Source organism: Thunnus albacares, chromosome 11, assembly GCF_914725855.1.
Source record: "Thunnus albacares chromosome 11, fThuAlb1.1, whole genome shotgun sequence".
Lineage (NCBI taxonomy): Eukaryota > Metazoa > Chordata > Actinopteri > Scombriformes > Scombridae > Thunnus > Thunnus albacares.
Genome location: NC_058116.1, coordinates 24369173 through 24396047, shown reverse-complemented (window position 1 = coordinate 24396047; position 26875 = coordinate 24369173). Strand labels below are relative to the sequence as shown.

General features: G+C 37.6%; 2 protein-coding genes and 1 pseudogene across 2 annotated transcripts; 2 read left to right on the top strand and 1 right to left on the bottom strand.

The window, feature by feature from the left end:
• Nucleotides 1-390: 390 nt before the first annotated feature.
• On the bottom strand, nucleotides 391-2607 carry LOC122992650 (annotated as a pseudogene).
• A 3594-nt stretch (nucleotides 2608-6201) lies between these two features.
• zgc:162396 (uncharacterized protein LOC555292 homolog) lies at nucleotides 6202-10327 on the top strand. The gene is made up of 7 exons (XM_044366125.1): nucleotides 6202-6306; nucleotides 6468-6842; nucleotides 6981-7141; nucleotides 8085-8301; nucleotides 9639-9739; nucleotides 9851-9988; nucleotides 10117-10327. The coding sequence occupies exons 2-7, from the start codon at nucleotides 6732-6734 to the stop codon at nucleotides 10205-10207; spliced, it is 819 nt and encodes a 272-aa protein (XP_044222060.1). The 5' UTR covers nucleotides 6202-6306; nucleotides 6468-6731; the 3' UTR covers nucleotides 10208-10327.
• A 1945-nt stretch (nucleotides 10328-12272) lies between these two features.
• LOC122991703 (putative methyltransferase DDB_G0268948) lies at nucleotides 12273-18243 on the top strand. Its single transcript, XM_044364920.1, has 6 exons — nucleotides 12273-12527; nucleotides 12701-12861; nucleotides 14529-14745; nucleotides 17276-17379; nucleotides 17557-17694; nucleotides 17912-18243. The coding sequence occupies exons 1-6, from the start codon at nucleotides 12417-12419 to the stop codon at nucleotides 18006-18008; spliced, it is 828 nt and encodes a 275-aa protein (XP_044220855.1). The 5' UTR covers nucleotides 12273-12416; the 3' UTR covers nucleotides 18009-18243.
• The last annotated feature ends 8632 nt before the right edge of the window (nucleotides 18244-26875 follow it).

Genomic DNA, 26875 nt, shown 5'->3' with positions numbered 1-26875 from the left:
CCTGCATATTACAGTAAAGTATGCTGTTTTTTTTTCAATAAGAAACCATTTGTCATCATTAAACAGTGACAGATTTTCACTTAACATCACATTTGTTTGAGATCCTTGACAAAGCATGTAAGACTTGCACCACTCCATCATGTGACAAGTGGACACACAGATTAAGATGAAATTAATAATGAACAAACAGCAGATAAATATTTGATGTGAGATGCAGATAAGATACTTCCATGTTCAAAATGAAGAGAGCCTCACTGCACTACCGGGATATCCCACATTAACATGCATTATAAAATGATCTCCCTTGTCAGTTTACTTCAACTACCAATAACTTCAAGAATAAATCTGCATTTTTAAGTTTAAACAGTTTCTTTTTCCAATGTTCATGTCTCAGTGTGAGAGCTTGCCACTGACATGAAGTGTCATGACTCGACACTTTGCATCTGTCCCTTTAATATGCACAAAACTCACAAGTTTGTTACGGATCTTGGTAAGTTTTAATCCATATACAAGTGGATTCACAACTGGAGGAATAAGAAGAAATTCAATTGCCATAAAATTACTGAAGTCTTGAGATAAATCAGCTGATCCAAATCTCATGTACAATAAATCCAAAAGCACACTTATTGTAAAAGTAATTAGAGACAATAAATGTGGCATGCATGTCTGCATAAACTTCCCCCAGTTCTCTTTGGATGACATGCACGTTCTTATCAGATACATGTAAGACCAAATGATAAACACAAAATGCCCAAAATAAAACAGCATATTAAAATATGCGACTGCAGTGTTCGCTTTGAGTGGTGAGCAAGCAAGAGTAACTATCATCCAGTTTACACAGTAGACCCTGTTTATGTGTGAGCCACATAACCTCGATCCTAGCAATGACGCTGTGTTCATAAACATACAATAAAGAGGTAAGACCCAGGAGAAAAGCACAAAGACTGAGACTCTTTGTTTAGTCATGAATGAATGGTAAACAAGAGGTCGACATATAGCCACGTATCTGTCATATGCCATCAGAGCTAAGATAGAAAAATCACAGCAAGTCGATGAGTGTATTACAAAACCCTGTAGCATGCATCCAGCATAAGAAATAACATGAGACGACAAAAGATCCAGAAGGAATTTGGGGTAGAAACCAACAGTTCCATACAGCGCGTTGATGCATAAATTGCACAAGAAGATATACATGGGTTCATGGAGGTTTTTGTCTACAATAATGACAACAATAAGAGTAGCATTTCCCAACAGAATAATTAAGTACCACAGTAAAGTTAGAAAGAAGAGAGTAATTCTTTGTTCCAATGTAAAATCTAAGCCTGAAAGAGTAAACATTTTGACAATTGAAACATTTTCCATCATCTGTAAAGTTTTCAGAAATTTCAAAACATAAGGAGAGGAGAGGAGGAGAACACAGAGCATGCACAACTACGACATCATCTGCTCTGTGTGACCATGACTGGTCCCTGCTGTAAATCCTTTCTCAGAGAACAACCGTAGGCCCTCGGGATTCAAACAGACCAATCATTTGGATGGTCATGCTATCATAGGAGGGACCAAAAAAAAAAAATCAACAAAAATGTTACCAAGGCTGTAGTGGTAAAATAAAGCCTCAGCTCGCTATAATGGCAGCCTCTATCTCAAAAATCAGTCTTGAATCAAACATAATCCACATGGTCTTTATTTAAGAACAATGTCTGGAATATAACAGAATAACAAAACTGACTGTTGTGGAATTTGTTGTTTAACTTAAGACTGAATCACACACATAAGTGGTCGGTTTGACTTATAGATGAAAAAACATTTCTGTTTCTCAACTGATCAAAATTGAAACTATCTGACAACTTAAGAAGACAATTTAGTTATATATGAATGTAATTTCTAGGAGTCAGGGTTGTTATAGTAGTTGTTATAAGGTGTGTCTGTAGCACACCTTGTAGTTGGGTCAGATCGAGGCCAATACTTAAGATTGAGTGCATACTTAAGTAGTACAGACGGGTGACAAATTAAACCGGTACAGGCCTGAATGCTTGATCCCTACAGTGAAGGGATCTGGTGGCTCTTTGGGGGGCATTTTGCTGGCATGGTTTGTGTCCACTTGTCCCCTTAGAGGGAAGGGTCACTGCAAAGCAATACAAAATAGTTCTGAGTCTCTTCCTCATCTCATATGCTATGGCCTTCACAGTCACCAGATCTCAACCCAATCGAACACCTATGAGAGATTTTGGACTGAGGTGTTAGATAGCGCTCTCCACCACCATCATTAAAATACCAAATGAAGGAATATCTTTTTGAAGAATGGTGTTCATCCCCCCAGTAGAGTTCAGAGACTTGTAGAATCAATGCCAAGGCTGAGGAACACCAATGAATGCATGAAAAAGCTGGAAGAGTCATACAGAGAGTTCATGGAAAGACACAAAATAAAAATATACATGGTCTTATGTAGGAGTTCGTCTTGTGATATGACCACTATTATGACAAGATTAGCTAAGATAATAATCGTGTACAACAGGAAACACAAGACAAACATTGGGTAGTGGAGTAGTTGCCTATGTTCACAAACATGGTGAGGTTCAAATAAGGACGATAAGAACTGGTTTCCATTTACCCTATAGATGGTGCCAGAGGTCATATGATAGAAAATTTTACAGCCGGATCAGCCTGTCAACAGCCAAGTTACAGCTGTCCCTCCTTGTCAGCTGTTTAGTCACTGGTTGGTATTATTTGAGGCAATGACAGAAATGAGAAAACAGAGAGATTACCAAAGTGATGAATGACACTTACGAGTACACATATTTGTAATAAATCCTAACATCAATAATAAGTTAGACAGTAGGTAAAGAAGTAGAAAGTTAAATAGTCTTAGTTATATTCACTGTGTAAACCCCTGTGGTTTTTAGGTCTCACCAATCCTTAATGTTCCTCATGTTATCTGTGTGAGGTCTGTGTCGTGGCAGGTAGCCACTGTGATTTCACAGGAGAAGCTGAGAGCCTTTTTAACTTGTCACACATAGTTACATTACCACAGTCATCTCGCCACGGGGGAATCTAGAGTTGAAAATTTCAGTGTGTGAAAGCAAAACACTTTAACACAATTTTGTCTTAGATACATTCATTTTGCCATGACAAAGATGCAAAAACTTTTACTGACCAAGATTCTTAGAAGATAAATAACTCTTATCTGAGCCACAGGCAATTTTCCACTCTGGTGGACAATAAAGTTGTACTCCATTTTATTCTAGACTGTCTGATGGTACTATCAGGCCACAGTTGATATCACATACTGTATTGATCACCTGTTTTCCCGCTGAATTCTGCAGGTTAAGATTCAGATGAGGTCTAGTCAATTTGTTTCTTGACCACCAATCTGAGTTTTGTCAAAAACACATTAGCTATGTTAACATGGAGCCAAATATTCTGATTATAATCTGTTTAAAATCCAAAATAGAATAAAAAATGCTCCATATAAACACCTCAGTCAGAATAAACAGGCCCAAACCGAGTGAAATTTAAATCAGATGCAGATTGGTAGTTAAACCTTTTCATAAACCGATCCAAAGAAAAATTGTACCATGTAAATGATCTAACCTGATTACTTTCCAGCTGTGTTCTTTCTACACATGCCCTCCATCTTGACGTAGACGCGTGGGGACGTAAATTTCTCCACTTCCAGAAAATATCGGCTTCCAAGCCGAACTGGGCCTCTTTGGAGAGTTTGTTTTTGATACAATCTCTTAAAGAACTGAACGTTATTGGACATGTAGACGGTAGGTTGGAATGATTCCAATCAGAATTAAAATAAGTATGCATGTAAGTGCAGCTATTTACAGCACAAGATACTGAAAAGGATTTTAAAGCGCTGACAGTTATCAAAATACTGATATAATATACTTCAAAAGGTTGATATGGAATTTAGACGGCCATTATGCTCGGCAGTAGATTGCTGGTGCAACAGCGGAAGTCAGTGCATGTTCCATCACTTACAGATTGGCTGCATATGAAAAGGTTTAATTTTCCTTGATGGGTAGATTAGACAAATTCTACATGAAATGAGGAACTTTTCTTAACATTGTTAATGGCCCAGAAAGATATATTTATAGCTTGGCCTCTTGTGGCAGCAAAGCTTATCTTATTTATATAGCCTCAATTTCATACCACACAACTCTGTACTCTTTTGTATTTGGTCTCCTGACTTATTCATATACTTATTTTTCTATTACTTTTTGTATTGTCTGGTTTGGTTTTCATAATGTAATGCTATGATGCTTATTCTAAAAAACAAATGGTCTTTTGAGTAGTCTATGTTCACCTGTGTGTGTGAGCACAGCACTTATTCTAGGAAGCTTGTAACAGACACATCTGTATCTATGTCCATAATATGTATATTTATATATTTTGATCAATTTTTTAATGCAAATAAAGTGGTTGATACGGTTCAAGCTGGGAAGCTACTGTACAACAACCTCTTCCTAGATAGATGCTAACCATCAGTCTGAAAATAATGTCTTCAAAAAACCAATTACTTCAATACTCTGTTTAGAGAAAAGCAAAAGTCCTAAAGTCCACTTTTTAAAAATATGACAGGCTTTGAAGTGGCTTTGAATGCTCATACATAACTACTCTACCCTCCAGACATTTATGTTTTTGTGTGCTTTATAAATGTCCCATTCTGTTTTTGGTGGCAACCATCTGCAATTAATATCAATTTATGTAAGAGCAGTTCAGAGGAAGTACATGTCGTGTAAGAGGCTGAAATTTTATGGCAGAAAATTACGCCAAGAACCACTGACACCTCATTTGGTGTTTTTTTGCTTTTAGGTTTTACAACAAAGTATCATCCTGTGATTTCATAGGCAGAACTAATGACTCTGAGTTGAAAAAAAAAGTTGTTGCTCAGAGGGATCAGAAAAAAACAAGAGACAATTATGAAACACACGTGTGATGTAATCTTTTGCTTATCTTTAAGACCATGAACACTTTGCAAAACAATTGGTCATACTGCACGCACACATTGGTCATGAGTGATGCAAGGTTACTGTAATGACTTTCATTAGCCATGACATCCCTAGTGTATCATCACCAGGTGCTCAAACACTGAGCTTGGGGAAAAGCGTCACTTGAATGTAGAGTAATTAAGTTGAAAATGGTCAACAGGTCATTATCTCCATTATCCCTTGAGAATAATTAGACACGCTTTGCTAACCTGGAGGGCCATCCTGGGGAACCGAACCAAAACAAAGATGTTTTTCAGTTTAGCTAATGGTCAAGGAGAAAGAACAAAAAAAATTTTGAGAAGCGTACAGAGTCAGTGGTTTGGAAAGACAATAATGACCCTACATAGATAATTATGACAGCTGTAGTCACAAACTTTATTTCTTATTCAATGCACTTTGCACTAAAAGTGGCACCTACATAGAGGCGACGCTAGTTGGGCTTTCCACACTTTTGATGAATGACATCCCATATGTAGCTCAAGTAATCCAAATCTGAATGCTGACCACGACCAAAGACTGCTAACCCAAGTCTGCACCACCAAAACCTTGTCTTAAAAGAGTACTTAGCATTGCACTCCTATAATGATAAATATATAATAATTATGCTAGTAGTGACTAATGTAGCTTTAGGCCGCTAACCTCAAGCAGAGATGAGGAGCAGGCTACAGAGGTGTGGTAAGCAGACTTCTTTCTACCTTCACACCTGCGGATTTTTTTTCTTTTTTAAACTTGTCTCCAGATCCAAGTGAACAGCTAGGAAGTAGACCTTTGGTGCTAAAATTGTATCTTTAATTGTATCTTTAAGAGAACAGAGAAGAAATGCTATGACATGTGAATAAAAACTACAACAGCTGCAAAATTAATGCATTTTAAATAAGAAACCAAGCTATGTCATACAATGCAATAAAAGAATGTTGTATGAAAGTTAAGGACTGTGTATGTCATTACTTGAAACGTGTTATTGTGACTTTGCTAATAAGAAAGAAAAGTTTTGTGTGTGTGCCAGTGATGTGGCTGTCACACTCAGCAAATAGTGACTTGCATGTTACAAAGATTTGTAAGCATAAGTTTTTATGCTTGCAGGTGCGTTTATGCCACTGCAGAAGTGCAGTAACTACAATCCAGTGTGTTTTACACTGATTATATGATCTATTATGTTAATATTCTGCTGTTAAAATACGCAGCATAATATGCAGATGTCCTCTGGCCATAAAAGGGTTAAGCAAGAGGCCCTGCCTCTGTTATGCATTGTTAGCAAATCTGCAGCTGAGTTAATGGGACTCCTGGCATCAAGAGCAGCCCTCAGCTGGTAAGAAACTGTTTTTCTATAAACAAAATAATCTTTTTTTAACTTTTAACAGTGTGTCTCTTCATTCAAAGTTGTGACTGTATCTGCTCTCAAGCGTAATTACTCTATAACTAACTGCTTAACTGCAATTGTTTCCCTGTCTGTCTGTTGGGTCTAAAAAGACGTGGAAGAACTACACATCAAGAAGTGGCTGAATATCTGAACGCCAGCAAGAGGGCAAAGTGCGTGAATGTCGTGACAGAAAACAGCTTTAACAATATGTGGACAGGAATATAAGAAAACACACGATAAGAGAGAAAATAACATAGCAGGTAAAAAAGGCTAAAAGCCGGAAAACAAAACTAAAGCAAACAAGATAAAGAGACGGAAGGAGGAGACTGTTTTTCAAACTGAACAGAAAGAGAAGACTAAAAAAATACGTCATCATGTCATACCGTCTGTTTGAGGGGAAGGATCATGCATCCATCTATCAAAAGTACCGTTTTACACCTCCAGATGAGCTCAAGAAGATTATTCTTCATTACCTCGATACGAAGGTATGACTGAATACTGTATACAGTGAATCTGCAGTACACTATGTTATTATAGTGCATATAGGGCCATTTAATACAGCATTCTGCTTATTTTGAGAACAAAATTGCCAACAAATAAAGCACATCCGTTAAAATCCTCAGAAGGGACAGCCACATGTGCTGGCAGTGGATCTGGGATGTGGGACGGGTCAGAATTCTCGGCTACTGGCGCCAAACTTCCAGGAAGTAGTGGGTATCGACATCAGTGAGGGTCAACTGGAGGAGGCCAGAGCAGTGCCAGGGTACCCCAACATCACATACAGGTAGGGGTGTGTGAGCTGCTCCGTAGGCCCAAGTATGGACATAATTATACTTTGATTATAAAACAAAACTATGAAATCATAATGTTCCATTTTGGGCAAATCTTAGTTTTGTATACAGTAATAAAAAAATAAAGCTCTTCCAATATGTACATTTAAAGGAATGGATCAACATTTTGGGAAATATGCTTGTTTGCTTTCTTGTCGAGAGTTAGATGATCAGATTAATTGGTCTCTCTTGTATCTATTTGTTCATTATGAAGCTGTAGCCAGCAGCTGGTTAGCTAAGATTAGCATATAGCCCGGATCTGGTGAGAAATATTCCCACAAATAATCACCCATAAAAGCACAAATTTTTGTATTTACATTGTTTTTTGTACAGATCAAACAAGATATAAAATGTTAATGTTAGTGATTTTGTTACCTTTGAACAGAGCCAGGCTAGCTTTTTTTCTGTTTCCAGTCTTTATGCTAAGCTAAGCAAACTGGTTGCTGGCTATTGCCTTAATTTAACAGATAGATGTAAGGTATCAATGGTATCAATCTACTCATTTAACTCTTGGCATGAAAGCAAGTAATATTTCCCAAATTGTCAAACTATTCCTTTAAGAATATTTTCAAATTTGAGATGTAATATCATTACACTTATTATCTCAAAGCTGTGTGGTTGGTTGATACATCTGCAGTGTAATAACCGTTTACAATGACTGTAACATTTCAGCATAACAATGACAGTTTGACATGATGGTGAACCAACAAGATATAAACTGCTGCTGTTTGCATTTAAATTACTGTGTCTACCAACCAGTTCATTAAGTTCAACGTTCAAAGAGGAATATCTGGTGAAATAATGGATCAAACCCTTCTGGAAGGATGAATAAACTATGTTTATGCCCAGGTAGAAGTATTTGGAGTTACAGGTTTGATGTGTTCGTTGTGTCTGCAGGAAGGGGACGGCAGAGGAGCTTCTGTTTCCGGATGGTTCTGTAGACTTGCTGACAGCAGCGTCAGCAGCCCACTGGTTTGATCAGTCGCGATTCCTGGCCGAAGCGAGTCGAGTTTTAAAACCCCGTGGCTGCATGGCTCTGCTGGGCTTCAGTGATAATAACACCAGGCTTCACTACCAGACCTGTGGAGAAAAACTCAACCACATCTATGAGGAGGTGAGTAAAATCTTATCAGCAGTGCAAACATTTGTTGTCACAGAGTGGCGGTATGCCTAAACATGGAGTGAATAACACACTGAAAATATTATCTGCATACCAGCCATATTTACTAACTGATTTATTGGCCACTTGGGGGCAGCGGAAACAAGATGTGAACACAACATTGACATATCGTCACCTTTTAAGTTGATATAACAATTGTTAACAGTTGGTTTTTTACACATCCAGCAGTTACTGAACAACATCATCATTCACTTCGAGTCGTGTTTCCGTCCACCTGGTGAAGTCCAATACTTGCTCTCCTTTTGCTCTGTTTTTGGTCTCTATCAACTCCTGAGGGAAATATCTGGGTCTTTAGCTGCTAAATGCTCCACTGTGTTCACCAGCTAGGTACAGCTGTGTCTGTTTGCCGTTTGGTGGTGAACAGGTAGTATACAGTGGGTTTTTAGAGCTTTTTCTCTAAAAACTGCCTACCTGCGGTTACTGAAAACAACACTAAGAGAGCACTGAGAATGAACCAAAACAGTAAAGTTGCTTAACAATGAGCTGAAACTCACTATAAAGCTCCATAAAGCTGAGAGGAGCTGCAAAGTCGCTGATAATTCTCTGTAGGTTCATCATTACGAGCGACGCCTCTTACATTACACATCGTTATCTGATATTGCTTATAGCCATTTTAACCTTCATTAGAGTGAGTGTGTTATGCATGGAGCTGGGGTCAAGGCTTTATTATCTTAGCTTAGCAAAACTGGAAATGAGAAAACAGCAAGCCTAGTATCATAGACTGTATATAAAGATGGACATAGCGAAGTGTGACAATCGATTGGTTTGCATCGGAGTTTGAAGACCAGAGTTGCAGCTTATGGTCCATGCCATCTTTTCTGTTTGGAGCCAGGACCCTTCAGTTAAGGAGTGCGGGGTGTTGTCTTTCATGACCTGGAAACACGCTCCGCTACCTCGGACCAAAGCTAATGCTGGTTGACTGGGAACACTGAGTGGTGCACACTTCGGATTACAATAGCTTCTTTAGCTAAATTGTGCTAACAGGACAGCTAATGAAGCAATAATTCCAAAATGACCAACAGCACACTTAATAGAGTACCTGAATTAAGCAACTGAGACCATAAATCAAAGACCATAAAAAATAATTGACTTAATATTTCTAGAGAGAAGTTGGCGCTTTTTGAATGGGAGTTAATAGCTGCATGGTAGAAGTTCAAAGCTTCTAAAGCTCACTGAGTAACAAGTCTTATCTCATTAGTTTAATCTAAACTTGTCATTCTTACATTTTCAAATACATAATGGACATAACACTTATTTACATTCGCTTCCAGGTGAAGCAGATGCTGTTGCCTTACACTAGCAGTCCAGTAGGTGTAGCTGAGGGTAAACTGGAAGAGCTGTACCGTGCCATCCCTTTCCCAGACAAAGAGAGGTATTACCACACAAACACGTAATTATGCCAAAGATTGTTTAATTGTGTCACAGTACAGTGTTTTTATTGTCTTTATTATGTAATAACACACCTTATGTAATGATGCAACAGGATTGAGTGTATTCTGGTGAACTCTCCGATCTCGGTGAGGAACCTGGTGGGTTTCATGGAGTCCTGGTCCATGTTCCAAGCTTACTATAAGAAAGACCCCCAGACTGCTGAAGACCTGCTGCACAACACTCAGAAGAGGTAGGAATTGTACATTATAATCAATTTTTTATTCTTCATCCATTTTGTGAACTTTAACTGTCCAAATGTGTTTTTCTGTGCTGCTCCGAGCGCTGAGCTGAATAATCATTCACTGCATTGTTTCACAGGTTCCTGGACGTGATGGGAGTCACGTCTCCTGACACTGAAATGGAGCGGCAAATGGAATATTTCTGTGTCCTGGCATCAAAACCACTATAATCAACAATATGGCATTGGTTGTGTGTTTTGGGAGACAGAGATGTATGTGAGTGTCTTAGAGATGTTGAAATTAACGACTGATGTGTTTCCATTTCTGAATAAACCCTTTTTTTCTCAGTAGAACTCTTGTTTTCTCTGTAATTTTCTTGCAAACTCACTTCAGTCTAACTGGATAAGTTAGCTGACAGACCTTTTAACCTTTACAACACTGCCGGTGTGACACTTGTCATAAGCAAAAGTGTTGACACCTATTAACAGTAAATCTCCTGTTTAGATACCTATTAATACAGAGCATTAAGAATTCATAACAAGGCTCCAACAACAACAACTGAATCAAACAAATTAAGCATGTCGTTCCAACTGTCATTCACCAATTTTCTCAAACATAAAGCATATTTCATTTTGCAGTGAAATTATCTCTCAAAAAACTGTTTCCCAATAGCACAGCTGATGCCTTGCTGCCTTGAATGCACACTGAGAGGTTACATAACTTGAATTCTGGTATGTTTTGGTTTGAAGGAGGAGACAGGTATTTTAAGCCAAGCTCTTGAAAAAAAAATGACATAGTTGGGGGCCCATTTATTTATTATAACTGCTTCACTGGCCTTTCTGTACTCTCCGTTCTCTCTCAGTAGGTAGAAGAAGCTTTGTGCAACATCAATGAAGCTGAAGCATCTAATGTTCATGGTTCATAAAGTAACTGAAGACAAACAAGTCTGTACAGTAAAACTTAATTTTTGCAATAACAGATAATGAGAAACAGAAAACAAGTGAACGGTTATAAATGTTTTCCTCAGGAAACAAATGTTAAAAATTAAACATCTGTTAATAATTTAAGAAGAAGTTTCTATAACTCACCTTATCTAGTTTGAAAAACTTGTCATTCAGTTCATGAAATTAAAAAAATAAAACAACAAATATCTATCTGGTCATTAGCGATATTGGTTAGAAATGGTGAACTATCAGGTGTAAAATATGTGTAACAAGATTATAGTAAAGATTGATTATCAGTAAATGAGTGTCCTTTGAAAGTTCAGTGTCACTTTACCACCCATAATGTGTGTGAACTATTTGTTAATAATGAGATATAAAGTGCTGCTTTGTGCTTGATTTGATTTTGACCAAAGTAGATAAAGTGAGTTTTAACTCTGATTAACTGAAAATAATTTCAACTTTAGAAACAAACTAACTCTAAACTATGATGATTTGGGATCACAAGTGTTGACCAGTATGATTTGTTCATGTGTCTGTGTGTTCATCAGGAAACAGACTGAATTTAACTTGTTTTATTTAATTGGATATCTAATTTATGGACATTACCTCCTCTTCCTGTACATCTTTGCACATGATTTCACCTTTTTATTGTTTTAATTATATTCAATTTCTATTAATTTTAAATAAATTGTGTTTTATCATCTTAGGAATAGTGTATACTATATTTATGTAGCTATATTGTGTGTAACTAGTACTTTTCTCTATGCAGCTGTATTCAACACAAATTTCCCCTCATGGACAATATCTTATCTTATAATCCACTTCTGCTGACCACCACATGTAGATGTTTCTCATGGGGTGTCACATTTCCACAACACTGACAATGAATACCCGACAGCCATTGGTTAAAGAGTACCATGAGATTAGGAAATATGAGAAATCAGCCAATAGACTCAGACAGAGTAGTGCTGCACATGGGATGTTATACTTTTAAAAATACAACTCTTACCTCACCCACATCATCTCCAGGGGTTTTTATTGGTTCTGACAGAAACACATACCATCACGTGACCCATACGCTGACCCTTACTCACACAGACCTTTGAGCTTGACCTGGATTTTCATTTATGGTGATTATAATGGGTTACATTCAATGTCTTTACCATTGTTGCATCTGTTACACACAGAAAAGAAGTTAAAAACATGCCACATCATATAAAAAAATCATTTAGGAGCTGTCCCTTTAAAGGGTCTCATTGTCAAACATACCATGTACCAGAGGAAGTAATGGGACCTCCCAGCCCCCAAGCACCCCACTGTTTCCTTCTTTTCTGTGTGTGCGTGTGTGTGTGTGTATGTGTATCTGGTTGCAGGCAGAAAGGAATACACAGTCTTTTAACTGTGGAGGACAGCTCCTCTTTTCCAGTGAAAAAAAGACTTCTTATAATAGATCAGCCGTTAAGAAAGTTAGTCAGTAAAGAGGTATCAACCAGCTATGGCTTACCGTCTGTTTGAAGGCAAGGAGCATGCTGCTTCCTACTGGAAGTACAGGATTTGTCCATCAGATCAGTTGATACAACAGGTGCTCGACTTCCTGGAAAAACAGGTAATATAGGAGGAGAGAGGAGGGCGGCTTCACCGTTTACTTTTCTGAATTTTAAATCAAACTAAGGATATTATGTTCCTTCAAAAGGACTTCAGAGTTCAAACTGCTGTTTTGCATCTCATTATCAATGGATAATGTACAAATGCCTTATAACATGTGACATATTTTGTCAGAAAGGTCAGCCCTTTGAGCTCGCAGTGGACGTGGGTTGTGGCTCGGGTCAGGGGACTTTGCTGCTGGCCAAACACTTTGCTTCTGTGGTGGGGACAGATGTGAGTCCTGCCCAGCTGGAAATGGCTTTGCAGCATGCTAAAGGGCCAAACATCACATATAGGTAAGCATGAACCAACTGACACACATACTTATTCTTTTTCAAACACTAGAGTCTGTAGAAAATGTATTTATATTTCACATAAAATACAAAAAAAAAAGACATTGAAAGCAGACGCTCTCATATTTGATCATTTTTCTTTTGTCATAATTGAGAGTTAATGTTTTTCCCCGGCTACAGAGAGTTACCTAAATCTGAGATCAAGCAAGCCTAATAAAACACATAGTTATATGTAAAAAAAAACAAAAAACATAACAATTAACATCACATCTTTTGTTCAACTCTGAGAATGTGGTAAGCTACTTTATTGAATCTTGGCCAAAGCAGGAACAATGTGACCGTTGTCTAGTGAAAGTCGGTCATGCAGCGAGGCCCATACACCAGAACAAATGTACTCTCGACACAGGATAGTGTTGTTTAGATTCCCACAATTTATAGTTTATTTTAGGAGTGATGGATTTTAAATCACATTACGTTCAATTACAAATCATTTATCATTTATTTCTAACAAAAATACCAGATACAATTTTGATTAATCTGCAATTCAGTTATTCTGGCAATTCATATAGTATTATTAATCACTTTAATATTAACATTTTCTGTTGGCAATTTTTCTTCCACCTCACATTCGTTTCATATTAGCAGCGATTAATCCTCTCAGTTCAGATCTATATTGTCCCTCGAGGGGAAATTTGAGCGGGGCAAAAACACAAACACAACATACAAGAGGACACGGGACATTAATCACGACAGTTGCAGCAAACCATGAAAAAAAAAAAGGTATCTGCTTGTTAAAAGTATCAAATCATTGAAATGACAGCCATAATAAAGTGATGCTGAGCAGTGCAGTTCAGGTTTAGTGCAAATTAAGTGCATTTATTGCACTTGGAACAAAAATCTAAACTTATTGCTTTTTACCCTGAGGGACTTGTATCTCCGCCCAGAAGGGAGAAGAATGAATTCCTCCAAGTGTGAGTGGTCAGCTCGCTTCCCGCAAAACATGTCATAAATATCTGCTAAAGAAAGCTGTTGTGTGCCAACAGCTTTCTTTAACAATATTGTACAGACGATTTTTGTTCCTTGAAGGCTCCTATACCAAGAAACAGAAGGTTAAAATGGACTCAATAAAGGATTTGTAAAATAAAGCCATCTGTGTCTTGTCCACATTAAAACTATTCAGTCGTGCGCAGAAAGTGAAGTCTCTGCAGACCTTTTTTACAGATTGTAGACGTGTTGAGGTCACAGTTCAAGTTCTTGTCGATCACTGTTCCCAGATACTTGTAGCACTCAACTGTCTCAACCTTTGTGCAGAGCATGATGGGAACAGAGACGACAAGAAACAGGCAAGGTTCAGATCAGTGAACTGTGACATAGAAGGTATGCAAAAAAGAAAAAATTACAGTGCTGTAAACAATCACACCAGACATTCATTGTGCTGTTCTGTAAATTGGAGCCCATCTTTTTAAATGAAAAGCTTACAAACATTGTATAAATACAAACCAAGTGCACTGATCACTAGGTTAATATTCACACAGCAAATTGAGTGGGTAGATAATTCAAGAGCTGGCACCTGATTACCTCTTAACCTTTATATTGTGTTCTGGATCAGCGTCACGTATGTTGTATGTTCATGTGTTCGCTACACATTTCTGTTATTGTTCCATCTTTAGACAGTGTGTGGCTGAGGAGCTGCCATTTGCTGACAGCTCAGTGGACCTGCTGACAGCCATGTCTGCCTTCCACTGGTTTGACAGGCCACGCTTTCTCAAGGAAGTCCACAGAGTCCTGAAGCCTCGCGGCTGCTTGGCTCTGCTCAACTACACCATTGACATGGAACTCAGCTACCCTGACTGCTGCTCACAGACACTCAACCAAGTCTGCAAAGAGGTGCTTACAGAATATTGAATATATGAATATATACATACAGATATGAGAAGATTTATTGTGAATGAGCACCCTCAACCACATCTGCAGAGATGGATATGAGGCCATTTTTTACTGTGAGGATAGTTAAGTTATGGGCACAGACATTGTCAGGTCACATGGTCAAGTAAGCAGCATATATACAGTTCATCTACATCAAAATGCATTCATAATTTCTCAAGAAATCAATAGTTAACTGTCGATAATGTTGCTGTCCTAACTAGAGCAGTGGTTTCTGACTTGTTTTTACCTTATAGAAAGCTGTTTTTTTACTTCCCAGGTTGCATGTCAGTGAGCTGTGAGCAGTTATAATTGAAGAGTGATTTTTCCCTTCTCAAAATAACTTTTAGAGGCTTAAAGAGGTAAAACTATAGATTATTTCCAAACAACACAAAAGCAAAAATGAGAGAAAAGTCCAAAATTTAACATAAGTTTTAGTTGCAGAATTTAGTCATTTCATTTTATTTTATTTTTTATTTCATACCCTGGTAACCATTTCTCAACCCTTTAGATTCAACTTGTGACCCAACCCTCAGCTTAGGAGCCACTGATCACTGAACGATCAATCCTTTTGTCACAGGTGCCTCTGAGAACTATTGATAGTCTTCAAAAAATGATTTGGGGCTCTGATTGGGCAATCAGCACCTATTCAAATGATTACATATACTCTATATTCAGAGTCCTGTCCCAAACAGATGTATATTTACCATCTTGACATGCTGCACTGGAGACTAAGCAGGGCTAGATGAACATGTGGGCTGCAAGTGATGTATACAAGCTTCAATTTCAGATTTTTCAATTTAAGATTAGTTTCTCCTTTTATTAAAGATGTGATAATCAGTGAACCCATGTGCTTTAATCTTTGGTAGAAACAAAAACTGTGAAAAAAGGTCTTTTGCGCTATCACACTATCATGACTTACTGCAACACTTGAATATAATAGAGCCATTGTTAATGTTATTAGTAACATCTGTGTTTTTCCTGCTATGACAAGTCAAAATGCTGTGAAAAAGACCTATTGTTACTTATTTATCACAAAGTAGAGCTCACATACCTAAACGAATAAACAAATACTGTCAAACCTAAAGAAAACACAGGATTAATCACTCATTTGTTAATGACTGATAAGATGTATATGGATGCAAAATATATTTGTAGTTCAAAATTTGGTATAGGGACTAATTATAAAGGAATACTTGAGTTGGCTCAAAAATGACCTGCTCCATACTATGAAGAGTTGGGATACGAACAGTATGTAAGGTTTAAACAGCCAGGACAAAGATTAGTTAGTGGTGATGTGGAGATAAATCCTACAGAGACACTTTCCGGTTTAGAGCTGGAGACCCTACTTTAAATAAAACTCATCTGGAGGCAACATGTTAAAATTCAAAATTCTGGGAGCCTTGAGAATCCATCACTGATGAAATGTCAGGACCAAGTCCAATAAATGTCATTTGATGACATCAAGTATTCAAGCCTTGATTTCAGCTTTGAGAGGCAGCCTATCAGTGCATAAAATCAATGGAATTATATATTTTATTAGTAATAACTTGAATAACCAAATATTTTTTTTTACAGAAGACATTTTGATTGTCATAGTAGGACGATAACGATTAACAATAGTTAGTGTCCCACAGTGAGCCAGCTTGTGCAATATACCAGGACTCTGATACTGAAGCAGCTACATGGAATTCAGCCATCGTTAATTTAATTATTCACACTTGTGCTTTTCCTACTGTGTCAAAATGTCTTCAGTGAAAAAAACCTTTGACTGACCTGTTATTTTATAGTAAAGGTACTGAACAACGGGTACTGAAAACATGTTTTATCTGGTCCACACTGAAAAATTAGGCAGTAAACTAGTGTCCTGTTATAAAAGTTGGAAAACACAAAGGAAGGAAGTACAAAAAAATACATATTCAGACATAAAAAACCCCAAAAGAATCACAAATATCAACAGTCCCCCCTCGACATCAGACAAGCAATTTTTGGGTCAAAGGTAGATCCACATGGACACCTGCTTCATCCATGGACTCAAAAGGAGAAGCCTCATTTTATTAGTGTAGAGGACACACTGTATGTGTTACTACTATCAGTCACATCATCATGTCACATTCAGGGAGGTTTTCTAGCAGGGACGTTGCACAGCTTTGCATCAAATATGAACCACAGCATCATCTGGTGGATTTTATTGGTAAAATATTCATCAACTGAATGGTACAATTCATCTTAATGCAGTTAGATTGCATATTTTTCATCAAGCCAAGAGGTCGTCCACCTGTTGAAATCAGACACCATTCATGTATTAATAAAGATTTTAAGAAATGAACACAAACCTACACACACAGATAAGTAGGTGTTTGAACTACTTTATTGTTTAGTGGATGAGGCAAAGATGTCAGTGATTAATATTTGATTCATGCCATTTGTTGTGCCATTAATGAAGTAATGGAAATAAACAGTCTGATGACTCCTCATCTCTTGGTTTTACCAGTTTTATGCAGCTTTGCAACCTTACCGCAGTCCTCACCTTGGCCCCAGCTCTATCGAGTTGTACAGGGAAGCCTATGAATCCATCCCCTACCCTGACAAAGAGTGGTGAGTGACACTAATTTCACTAATAGCCTTTCTCTTTTCAACTGGGTGTGTTGTTATGATCTATAATTTAAAGACAGATGGATTTGTCTGTTCACCAAATTCCATGTTGAATTTATAAAATGTACATTTATCTATCGACTGTGTGTGTATGTGTGTGTTTTACTGTATGCATTGCAGGCAGGAGTGTGTGTGGGTGAGAAGGCCCATGCCTCTGTCCAGCTACATGGGGTTGGTGGAGTCTTTCTCCAGTTATCAAGCTCTGCTGAGAGGTGACATGCAGAAAGCTGTCAAACTCTCCCAAGACATCTGTCAAAGGTAAATCATGCCTTATGTAGCATACATTGAGTAAATGTAGTGTTGTACACATGTGTTAGGCCAACGACAAATATGTAAATGAACCTGATGAATGTGCAAAGTACATCATCAGTTGCTTTTGACATGCTGGAGCAAAACTTACTAAAGCTGTCAACACATGATAAAATGTTTGACATGTGGGAGAGACGTGATGAAACATTCTGTCTCCTCTCTCCAGGTTGATGTCCATAATGGGGGTGACCTCTGCAGAGACAGAGGTGGTCGTGGGTGTGAAGCATTTCTACCTGCTGGCCTGCAAACCACAGCAAGCCTGACTCATGCCTGCACTCACATTTACAAAGTCATGGATACAGTTAAGGACACAGAAACGTGTGCTATTGTATCGACTTTTCTGTGTTTTGTTTTGACATCTAAAATATGGGAAAAAAGTTTGAGCTTGAACTCAATCTTTTGCGACAAATGCCACTTATTTAAAGGAATAGTTTGACATTTCAGGAAATACGCTTATTTGCTTTTTCATCAAGAGTTAGATGAGAAGATTGATACCGCTATCTAGCAGCCAGTTAGCTTAGCTTAGCATAAAGACTGGAAACATGGGGAAACGGCTAGCCTGGCTCTGTCTAAAGTCTATACCAGCACCTCTAAAGCTCACTAATTATTATGTCTTGGTTGTGTAATATGTACAAAACTCTTGTGAAAACGACAGTTGTCACTAGCGTAGCTATTTCCCTTGTTTCTAGTCTTTGTGCTAAGCTAACAGCCTGCTGGCTCCAGCTAAAGCTTTCCTAAAATATCAAAGTACTGCTTTAAAGTTACACCAAATACTGTTTTATATAAAACATGCAAAAATCTTCATTATATTTCTACATTATCTGCTTCAAGCATTCCTCTTCTTCCTCTCCTTTTAATGTGCTTGTTTATTAGTGATTTAGTGAAATGCACTAACTGTAATTCTAATTTTTTAATGCTTGTCTCACTCTTACTGTGTGAGGGTGAGACAAGCATTAGAATAGTAGTAGTTGGTGAGGTTGTTTTACAAAATACCACTAGAGGGAAGCATTTGATCAAAAGTCTCAGTGATTATTGGCACTGAATAATATAGCCTAGTCAGGACTTTTTTCATAACGCTCACTGACACATAATTTTTATCTTATATAAATAAAAATGTATATCACAACTGTGCTCTCTTGTCATGTTTGACCTTTATACAGCACCAGTCAAAAGTTTAGAACAGCTTCATATTCCCTCGAATGAGAAAGTGTGTCAAAACTTTTGACGGGTGCTGTATATATTTTTGCTGTACAACGTCAATTTTTAAATTGACGTTCAAATTGAGTCTTTGGCTGAAGAGAGGCAAAGGTCCATCCTGCCGTCCTCATAGCTGAAACAAAGCCTGACCCTCTCTCCTCTACAGCAAAGTCAGATACAGAATCTGACAGATTGTCAGACCTTCTTTTCAGGCTTGAAGTTCTTCATTTCAGAAGCTGAACAACTGATAGTCAGCCATGTTTTTTAAAAAAAATCTTCTTCAGGCTTTCCTTTTGATTCCAGGTTCATATTGTTATTTTCAGACACCTGACAGGCATTTCTACATTGGCTACATTTACACCATAAACCAGAATATTTCCCTATATCAATTTATTATTACAGTCTCCTGTTTATATCTACCTTTAGAAGTGAACCATATTCAATTTCTGTGTTTTATTAAAGTCTCCTTGTGTATGTGAATTATCCTCAACACACGTTTAAACTACAAGCAAACAAATCACCGGAGGATCAGCTGCCTTCAGCTTTGTAGCCTTTGTAGCCACTAACCTAGAAAACATGTAGTCACTCCAAATAACTTTCAAAGACCCATCTGTGTATTTAGAGGAAAGTCTCATTAGTCAATTTATGTTTCCCATTAGATTTACCCGTGACTGTTGTCAGAAACTGATCTGAAAACATTAAAAACCATCTGCTGTCTCCCTTTTTATGTGTTCATAATACACATCCAATCTGTGCCACATGGGAGAAAAAAGAAAGTCAGAATTTAACCACTTTTACGAGGAGGTGATTACTCTGAAAGAGGATGCATAAAAGATATTCTCAGCTCTCAGAATCTTTATTTGAAGTTTGTTTATTTCTCTTTTATTCCAGAAACCCATCTCCCATTAAACATATCAGTGGCTACATTTGGTCCAAATTTGGGCCTGGCTTTGTGCTTTTCTTCATTGCTTTTGTATATTCTCAGAGATTTTGTACTCACATCTTTGTCCTCATGGCCTGAGACACTCTACATCAGATAAACAGTCTTTCTATGTGCCTTAAGATATTTGTATGGTTTGCAGAAGTGGTCCACAATAATCCTTTTTTTTTGTCATATCTGCTTCTGTTGCTTTTATTTTTTTATTTTAACAGGGAGCTCCTCAGCAGAAACATGTCATTTAAGCTGTCTGTGCTGTAGAATAATCCCGTGTTTGGGCCTCTGATCCTTTCTCAGTCTCATGTCATGTTTGAAATGCTTGTCACACTTGATGCAATTGAATCCCCCCTCCAGTTTTACATCTGGCTGGAAATGCTCACAGCAACCTTTTTCTAGCAGTGAAAGATCTGCTGTGACATAATCCTACACTTTTTGACTTTATCCACTTTCTCACAGACAGAAACATCTTGAGTGCTCTAACTTGTTAAGTCTGGCCTCTGTCTTGAGACGTCCCTTACAAACACATTTTAGTGTTGGCAGTGCAGAGGGAACCTCCAGTCCTTTTGTGTTTTTAAATAGCTGCTGGCTTGACTTTAGGCCATGGCTTGACTTGACTTTGACTGATGCAGCTGTTGAGTGTTTGTATTGTCAGCAGCTGGTAGCACAAGACCAGCAGATTGTCAGTTTTTATCTTTTTGCCGCTTTTCATTTTCCAACTTGGACCCCGCTCTGTTCCAATGTGTAGACAGTATACTGTACACGTCGTCTTAAATAGTGATTTAAAAGAGTTATATTGTGGTTAAGGCTATCAGAGTGTTTCTTACTATCTGTTTGATTCTTCTATTGACCTGCATGCAGTGCAATGAACCATATTATTGGTATGAAGGAGCAAAAGTTACGTCTGTTGGCACAGTGCTGAGTACAGAGAGGCAACTTCAGTGCCACTGTGTTTTGAGCCTGACTGTAAAAAAGCTCGAATGTTCTAAACATACATTTTAATCATCACAGTTTGCCAGTTAATAATAATTAGTGTCTTTTTTCCCCCATTTTTGATGGACTAGAACGTAGTGTGAAAATGTGTGAATTCACAGACAGAAAGTTGTCTTTCAGGGTTTTATTGCAATATCCAGAGTACACATTTGCAAACGGGGATCTCCCAGTTTGCTGGGCTGAAAGAGATCTTGTTTATCATTCAAAAATTGTATTTGTACATGCAGGCGTGTCGTCACAGAACATCCCATATTTATCATCCTAACAGGTGTCTTTTAATTAATACACAATGTTCCTTCTATTCAACAACAGCCTTATCTATCTTTCCTCCTTAGGGGGGTTTTCTTCTCTGCCTCTGCCTCTTACAGCTCACTTTTGTCAGCTTATCCACACCTGTCGGAAACCGACAGTCGAACATGTTCACACGAGAAGAAGACAGACTATTATATTGTTCACTTAGCTGTAAGACAGTATAACATAAGACAATGTAACATAATCTTAAGACAATAAACATAAGAGTATAAGCTTCCAGTTCATGTAGTAATAATCCTCATGGTACATTTCTCTGTTACTAGTGAAAGCATGCAAAAATGTTAGAAAAAAAAAAAAAATCTTTATTTTAATGGTGATTAATGATTAAAATCCGTTATCTGTTGTTGCAGCTGTATGACCTCAAAGTTCCATTCGGAGCTCCAAACATCGCCATAGTCTGGAAGATTATTGATGGAAAATATTATCTTTCCATCCTGAGAAATTACATCACTTCCTATGGAGCTGCTGACAAAACAAGTGATTAATTTTTATTGATCTATTTTGAAGTGTGTCTTTTTCATGGTAGAATGTTTCCTCCTGTAACACAGTATATGAACATGTCACCCGGTGCAGCAGGGTTGCTCATTGATGTGTTTTTAATAGTTTTTGGACAACAACGGAGGTGTACGGCACATAAGAGTATGATACATCAGGCTTTGGATACACACATATTGGGATACACTTCTAAGTAGGATCAGTTCATTGTTGGCTTGGTTTTACGCATGATATCTTTTGACAACAAGAAAAATATAGAGAATCACCAGCCTTATCTTTTAAATTATGGATATTTCAGTCACACACGACATAAAGTCCCTCCTGTAAAGATGATCAAATGAAACTAGTTTTCAGCACTAATTTGAATATGCAAATATGTGCGGGGGCTCATTTGCATGCTCACTTGTATTAATTAGAGGAAACATCTCTCATCTTCTCCTCCCATTCAAGTCAAAGAGGATTTCACTGATCAAACACAGGTGCTCACAAATGATTTTTAGGTGTTAAGTGTATGTCTAAGCCTGTGTGTGTGTGTGTGTGTGAGAGAGAGAGAGAGAGAGTCTTTAAAGTCTTTCATCTTTCTGTGAAAGATGAAAATGGACTCTACCTTTTTACATCAATGATGCCAGGCTACTCACGCTTCCAGTGTACTCTTGTTCTGTTCAAATCCTGCAGAGCGAGTTGGACCATCTTCAAATCAAATGAGTTTTTCTGTCAAACAGTGAGCATATCCGGTGTGTCTGCTCTACAGATGTTTCCATCTCCTCAATGAAAGTGATGTGTGTAAAACCATTTACAGGATCTGTGCTGAAACCAAAGGCCCTACTTGACAACTGTGGATATGTTCAAATGATAAAATGTTCAAAACTGGTGGTGTAAAAACCATATTTGAACATACAAATGTTGTGTATTGTACCCATTTCTTTTTATCATTCTTAAATAAAATACTTTCTTCGGAGTGCAATCCATAAAAAGTGGTAAATAAGGCAGACATTCCTCCCATGAGTCATGTATTGCTATGGGCCTGTGACTTTTGCAACTTGCAAACATTGCACATTCACATCAGCTTTCCACATGCCTACAGCACGACAAAGTACTGCCACCAACTTTTCTTCTGTGTGAGAGTGCACTTACTGTAAAAAAAGACCTTCTATTGCTATCAAGTTACACTCTAAACATTTATGAGCCTTGTCTATGGATTTTAAACCTAATCTAATGGAGCCCTTGAGAGAAAACGGATGTTGGGAGTCACTCATCTCACTGCTGTCTTGTAAAATGTGGCTGAATACAGTAAAAGTTTTTCATTCAAGAGGTTGGGAAGGTGTCTCCAAACTGTTGACTGGTACTATATGTCAAATGGGAGCCTGGTAGATGTTAACCTGCAACCAACTGCTGCTGTTAATTCAACTCAAATCTAATCAAATTCTACTAACTCAATTATAACTTGAAAAACATCACTATGCCAGTGTTTGTGTACCTTCATATTGGTGTTCTGTGTGCACATCAGTGACTAGTTCTTGCATATTTATTTCAAATGGAGAACATCTAGTTTTGTAACAAAGCCTGATGGTTATAGCTAAAATGCAGCAGAAGTGAAGCAAACATACAGTATAAAACAGGATTTGTATTATTCATGACATGTGTGTTAGTCATGATTCTGCAGAAAAGTTTCTTTTTCTCCTTAAACTGAGTAGACACCACAGTCACATCTGGGTCATGTGGTCCAGCAGGGAGAACAAAGCCCCCCCGGTGTATCACTTTGTTTCTGCATGATTAAGATTAGAGCCACCGGGTCTCCTGTCACCGCTGCTGCAGTCACATTATCAGACAGATCTACATCGACAACCAGATGTCACTTTAATATGCATCCACAGTAACTGGTGGTATAATTTGTTTTTTTTGTTTTTTTTTTAAAGGAAATAAGTTAACAATCCCCTCCAGACATGTTTTAAGACAAAAACAAACTCTGCTATGAATAATCATTTGTGTTTGATATGTGTTGCCTACAGAAATAGTTCAATGACTTTGTTAAAATATCATTTACTTTCACTGCTGGACACAAGATGTTTCCTAATTCTCTGAAAAGTCCATTCTCAGTGTTTGTGCACTGGAGGCTTCAAGGCTTTACATCACACTTGTGAAAGTAGCATACTGGACCATCATCCAAACTAGTTGTGATGCCACAAAATCAATAAAATCGTACATACATGTGTTAAACTCAGATTTAAGGTGAACACAGAGAAACTTTAATGCTTGGAGAAATCCTTTTTAGGTAATTGTGTTACTTTCAAAGAAAACAGTTTTAAAGTGGATCCATCAAATTACTTTAAATTTTGTAGAAAAAATGTGGAGAAGTCAGTAAAATAAGATCTATGAAAAATATCTTGTTTTGCTTCAGGTTCATGTAAATACTTCACTGAATGTGTCTCAGAGGAGAGGAGAGATTTTCTGCTAAATTTTATCCTGTGGTTTCCAACTTGAAATTGGTTAACTGACAAATGCTGTAAATGGACATTTTAAAATTGAAAAAATAAACAACATGGAGACAAGCAGTGGCCACAAGTTCGATGTTAAATCAAGCGAGTACAGAGAGTAATGCATCATGACGCGTGTCCAAAACACAACCTCCTTAAGCATATTAATTGCACTGACTGGATTAAAAAAAATGTGTACGACCCGTTCCATCAGTGAAATAAGATGAGTGACTAATTCCCAGTCATGGAGGGGAGATGAAGATGAAAGTGAGGAGATTGGGTTTAATGCCCTCAAGACACCTCCAACCCTGGATTGTACACAACATACTGTAGCAGCAGGAGATAAATCCTAATATTTTTGTATCCGGCCTGCAGACAGCAGATGTTTTATGACTTTTAGGTGAACACTTTCCAAGTCAGTGTTGGGCTACAGACATCACAGTTGACATAAGCTAATGAAATATTTCACTTTTCAAGAAGTTTCGGAAAAGATAAACAGAAGTCGGAAATTCCTTAAGGTGCATCTTCCGTCGGTTAATTGCCCCCTTTGGGTAGAACAGCGTGACAATGTCTTTTTATCTCCTTCTTTACGCTGTTTTTGAGCCTGAAGACCTAGAAGTGACAAAAATATTTTATTTCAAAATACACGCTTTCATCTTTAGTAGCACATGAGTTTTGGCATGTGATTTGTATTTTCTTTTTCATGGGTCATTTGAGGAGAAGATGGACAGTTTTATTTGTTGATATATTCGGTATGCTTAGAAAATGTCCTTCCAGCTGTTTAAAAGTCTGGATCCCATCTGGATTTCCGACCTACTGTTCTTCATCTCCTCTTTCTCCTGACAAGGCTTCACCTCTCCTCACTTAAGTTTTTTTTTTTTTAACCTTTTTATTATTGGGTTGTTCATGTTTTTCAAAATGCAGTTTTTCAATATGTTTTTCAAATACTGGTTACGTTTTAAAGGAATACATCCCAGGCTGTTACTTTGTTATAACTCACAATAAACTCATTTAAATAAATACAGATGTACGCGTTGTCCTAAGTTGACATCAACTGAATAACAAGTACATCATGTGAGGAGGAGTGAGTGAACATAACATTGTCGTGGGGGCAAATCCATTGTTGTTAGAGCACCACGGAAAGCCTGATGGCCAGCACCTGTCTAAACAGATGTAGATGAAATACAATATAATCACTCTCTCCAAGATTAACAGACTCCTCTTTTTTTAAAACCTTCATTTGACCAGGCAGGTCAGTAAAGAACATGTTCTTGTTTACAGTGACAGCCTCCATGCCTTTAGGTCCATAACAACTGGCTGAGTGAATCACAATTTTGTCCAAATACTGCAGGGTGAATTGGATTGGCTCCAAGAAGTGAAACGAGCTGTTCTGTCAAAAAGCAAGTCTTTGTTGTCCGTTTTTGCAAATGGTGCTCTTTTCAAGGTATGTGTGTGTGTGTGTGTGTGTGTGTGTGTGTGTGTGTGTGTGTGTATGTGTGTGTGTGTGTGTGTAGGTGCAGGCTGTTCAGATATTTCATTGTGCCTCTTCCCATTTATTGTATTAGAGCCATCATATATGTTAATTTAATTTCTTTTTACTATTTTAATAGAACTGAAACTGATATCTGAAGCAGTTAACCTGTTAATTTAGTTAATTTGGGTTTATCAAATACCAAAGCAAAACATAATACATAAACACATACAGCACTGTGGAAAAAAAGCTTTAGGCACATCAGATGTTTAGATTCATATCCATAATGCAACACCATCAGGGAGGCATCTGATCGGTCCCAAATTTATTGTGCTGCATGACAATGACCCAAAACATACAGCCGGAGTCATAAATAACTATCTTCATTGACAAGAAGAACAAGGAGTCCTGTAACAGATGGTTTGGCCCCCACAGAGCCCTGATCTCAACATCATAGAGTCAGTCTGGGGTCACATGAAGTGACAGAAGCAGCTGAGACGTCTAAATCCACAGAAGAACTGTAGCAACTTCTCCAAGACGTGGGACCAACCGATCTGCCAAGTATGTTGAAAAACTGTGTGTAGGTGTACTGAAGAGAACTAGTGCTGTTTTAAAGGCAAAGTGTGGTCATGCCAATTATTGATTTCATTTAGGTTTCTTCTGTTTACTGAACTTTGCATGAGGTTGATTGATAAATAAAAATCTATAGCAATATTTTTGTAAGCATCCTCACTTAACTTTTCGTGCATAATCTTTTGCCCAGTACTGTACATAAAATACTATAATAAAATAATAATAATATAAAAAATATATGATATAAGAAATATGAAATATAAAAAATAATAATATAAAAATATTTTTTCACCAAAAATCAAAGGTTAGAGAAAAATGGCATGAACTGTAAACAGACTTTTGCGTATCAGAATTTGTTTTTACTTCTTTCCTCTACCATTAATAACCTCATGACCTCTCAGATATATCTGGTGACCCTTTGGAGGGGCCCAACCCCTTGGTTGGGAACCACTGGACTAAACTAGCTAACTGTATATAAAGTATTTCAAACTAGCTCCACCTCCAGCAGCTACAACAGTAACATGCTGCTCTAACACTGATGCTTCAGTATTAACAATCTAATAACATCATATATAATAACATATCAGTCAGAGGGACTAAATGAGTACTTTAAGTACATTTTGCTGCTAATACTGCACTTTTACTCAAGTAGGATTTTTCGTGCAGGACTTTTACTTGTAA

What these genes read in the sequence shown, in the direction of transcription:
- zgc:162396 (XM_044366125.1), top strand. Translation starts at nt 6,732, where the DNA reads ATGTCATACCGTCTGTTTGAGGGGAAGGATCATGCATCCATCTATCAA. An exon ending in TTCATTACCTCGATACGAAG is followed by an intron (nt 6,843 to 6,980) that starts GTATGACTGAAT and finishes TAAAATCCTCAG; the next exon opens with AAGGGACAGCCACATGTGCT. An exon ending in TACCCCAACATCACATACAG is followed by an intron (nt 7,142 to 8,084) that starts GTAGGGGTGTGT and finishes TTGTGTCTGCAG; the next exon opens with GAAGGGGACGGCAGAGGAGC.
- LOC122991703 (XM_044364920.1), top strand. Translation starts at nt 12,417, where the DNA reads ATGGCTTACCGTCTGTTTGAAGGCAAGGAGCATGCTGCTTCCTACTGG. An exon ending in GGGCCAAACATCACATATAG is followed by an intron (nt 12,862 to 14,528) that starts GTAAGCATGAAC and finishes TTCCATCTTTAG; the next exon opens with ACAGTGTGTGGCTGAGGAGC. An exon ending in CCCTACCCTGACAAAGAGTG is followed by an intron (nt 17,380 to 17,556) that starts GTGAGTGACACT and finishes TATGCATTGCAG; the next exon opens with GCAGGAGTGTGTGTGGGTGA.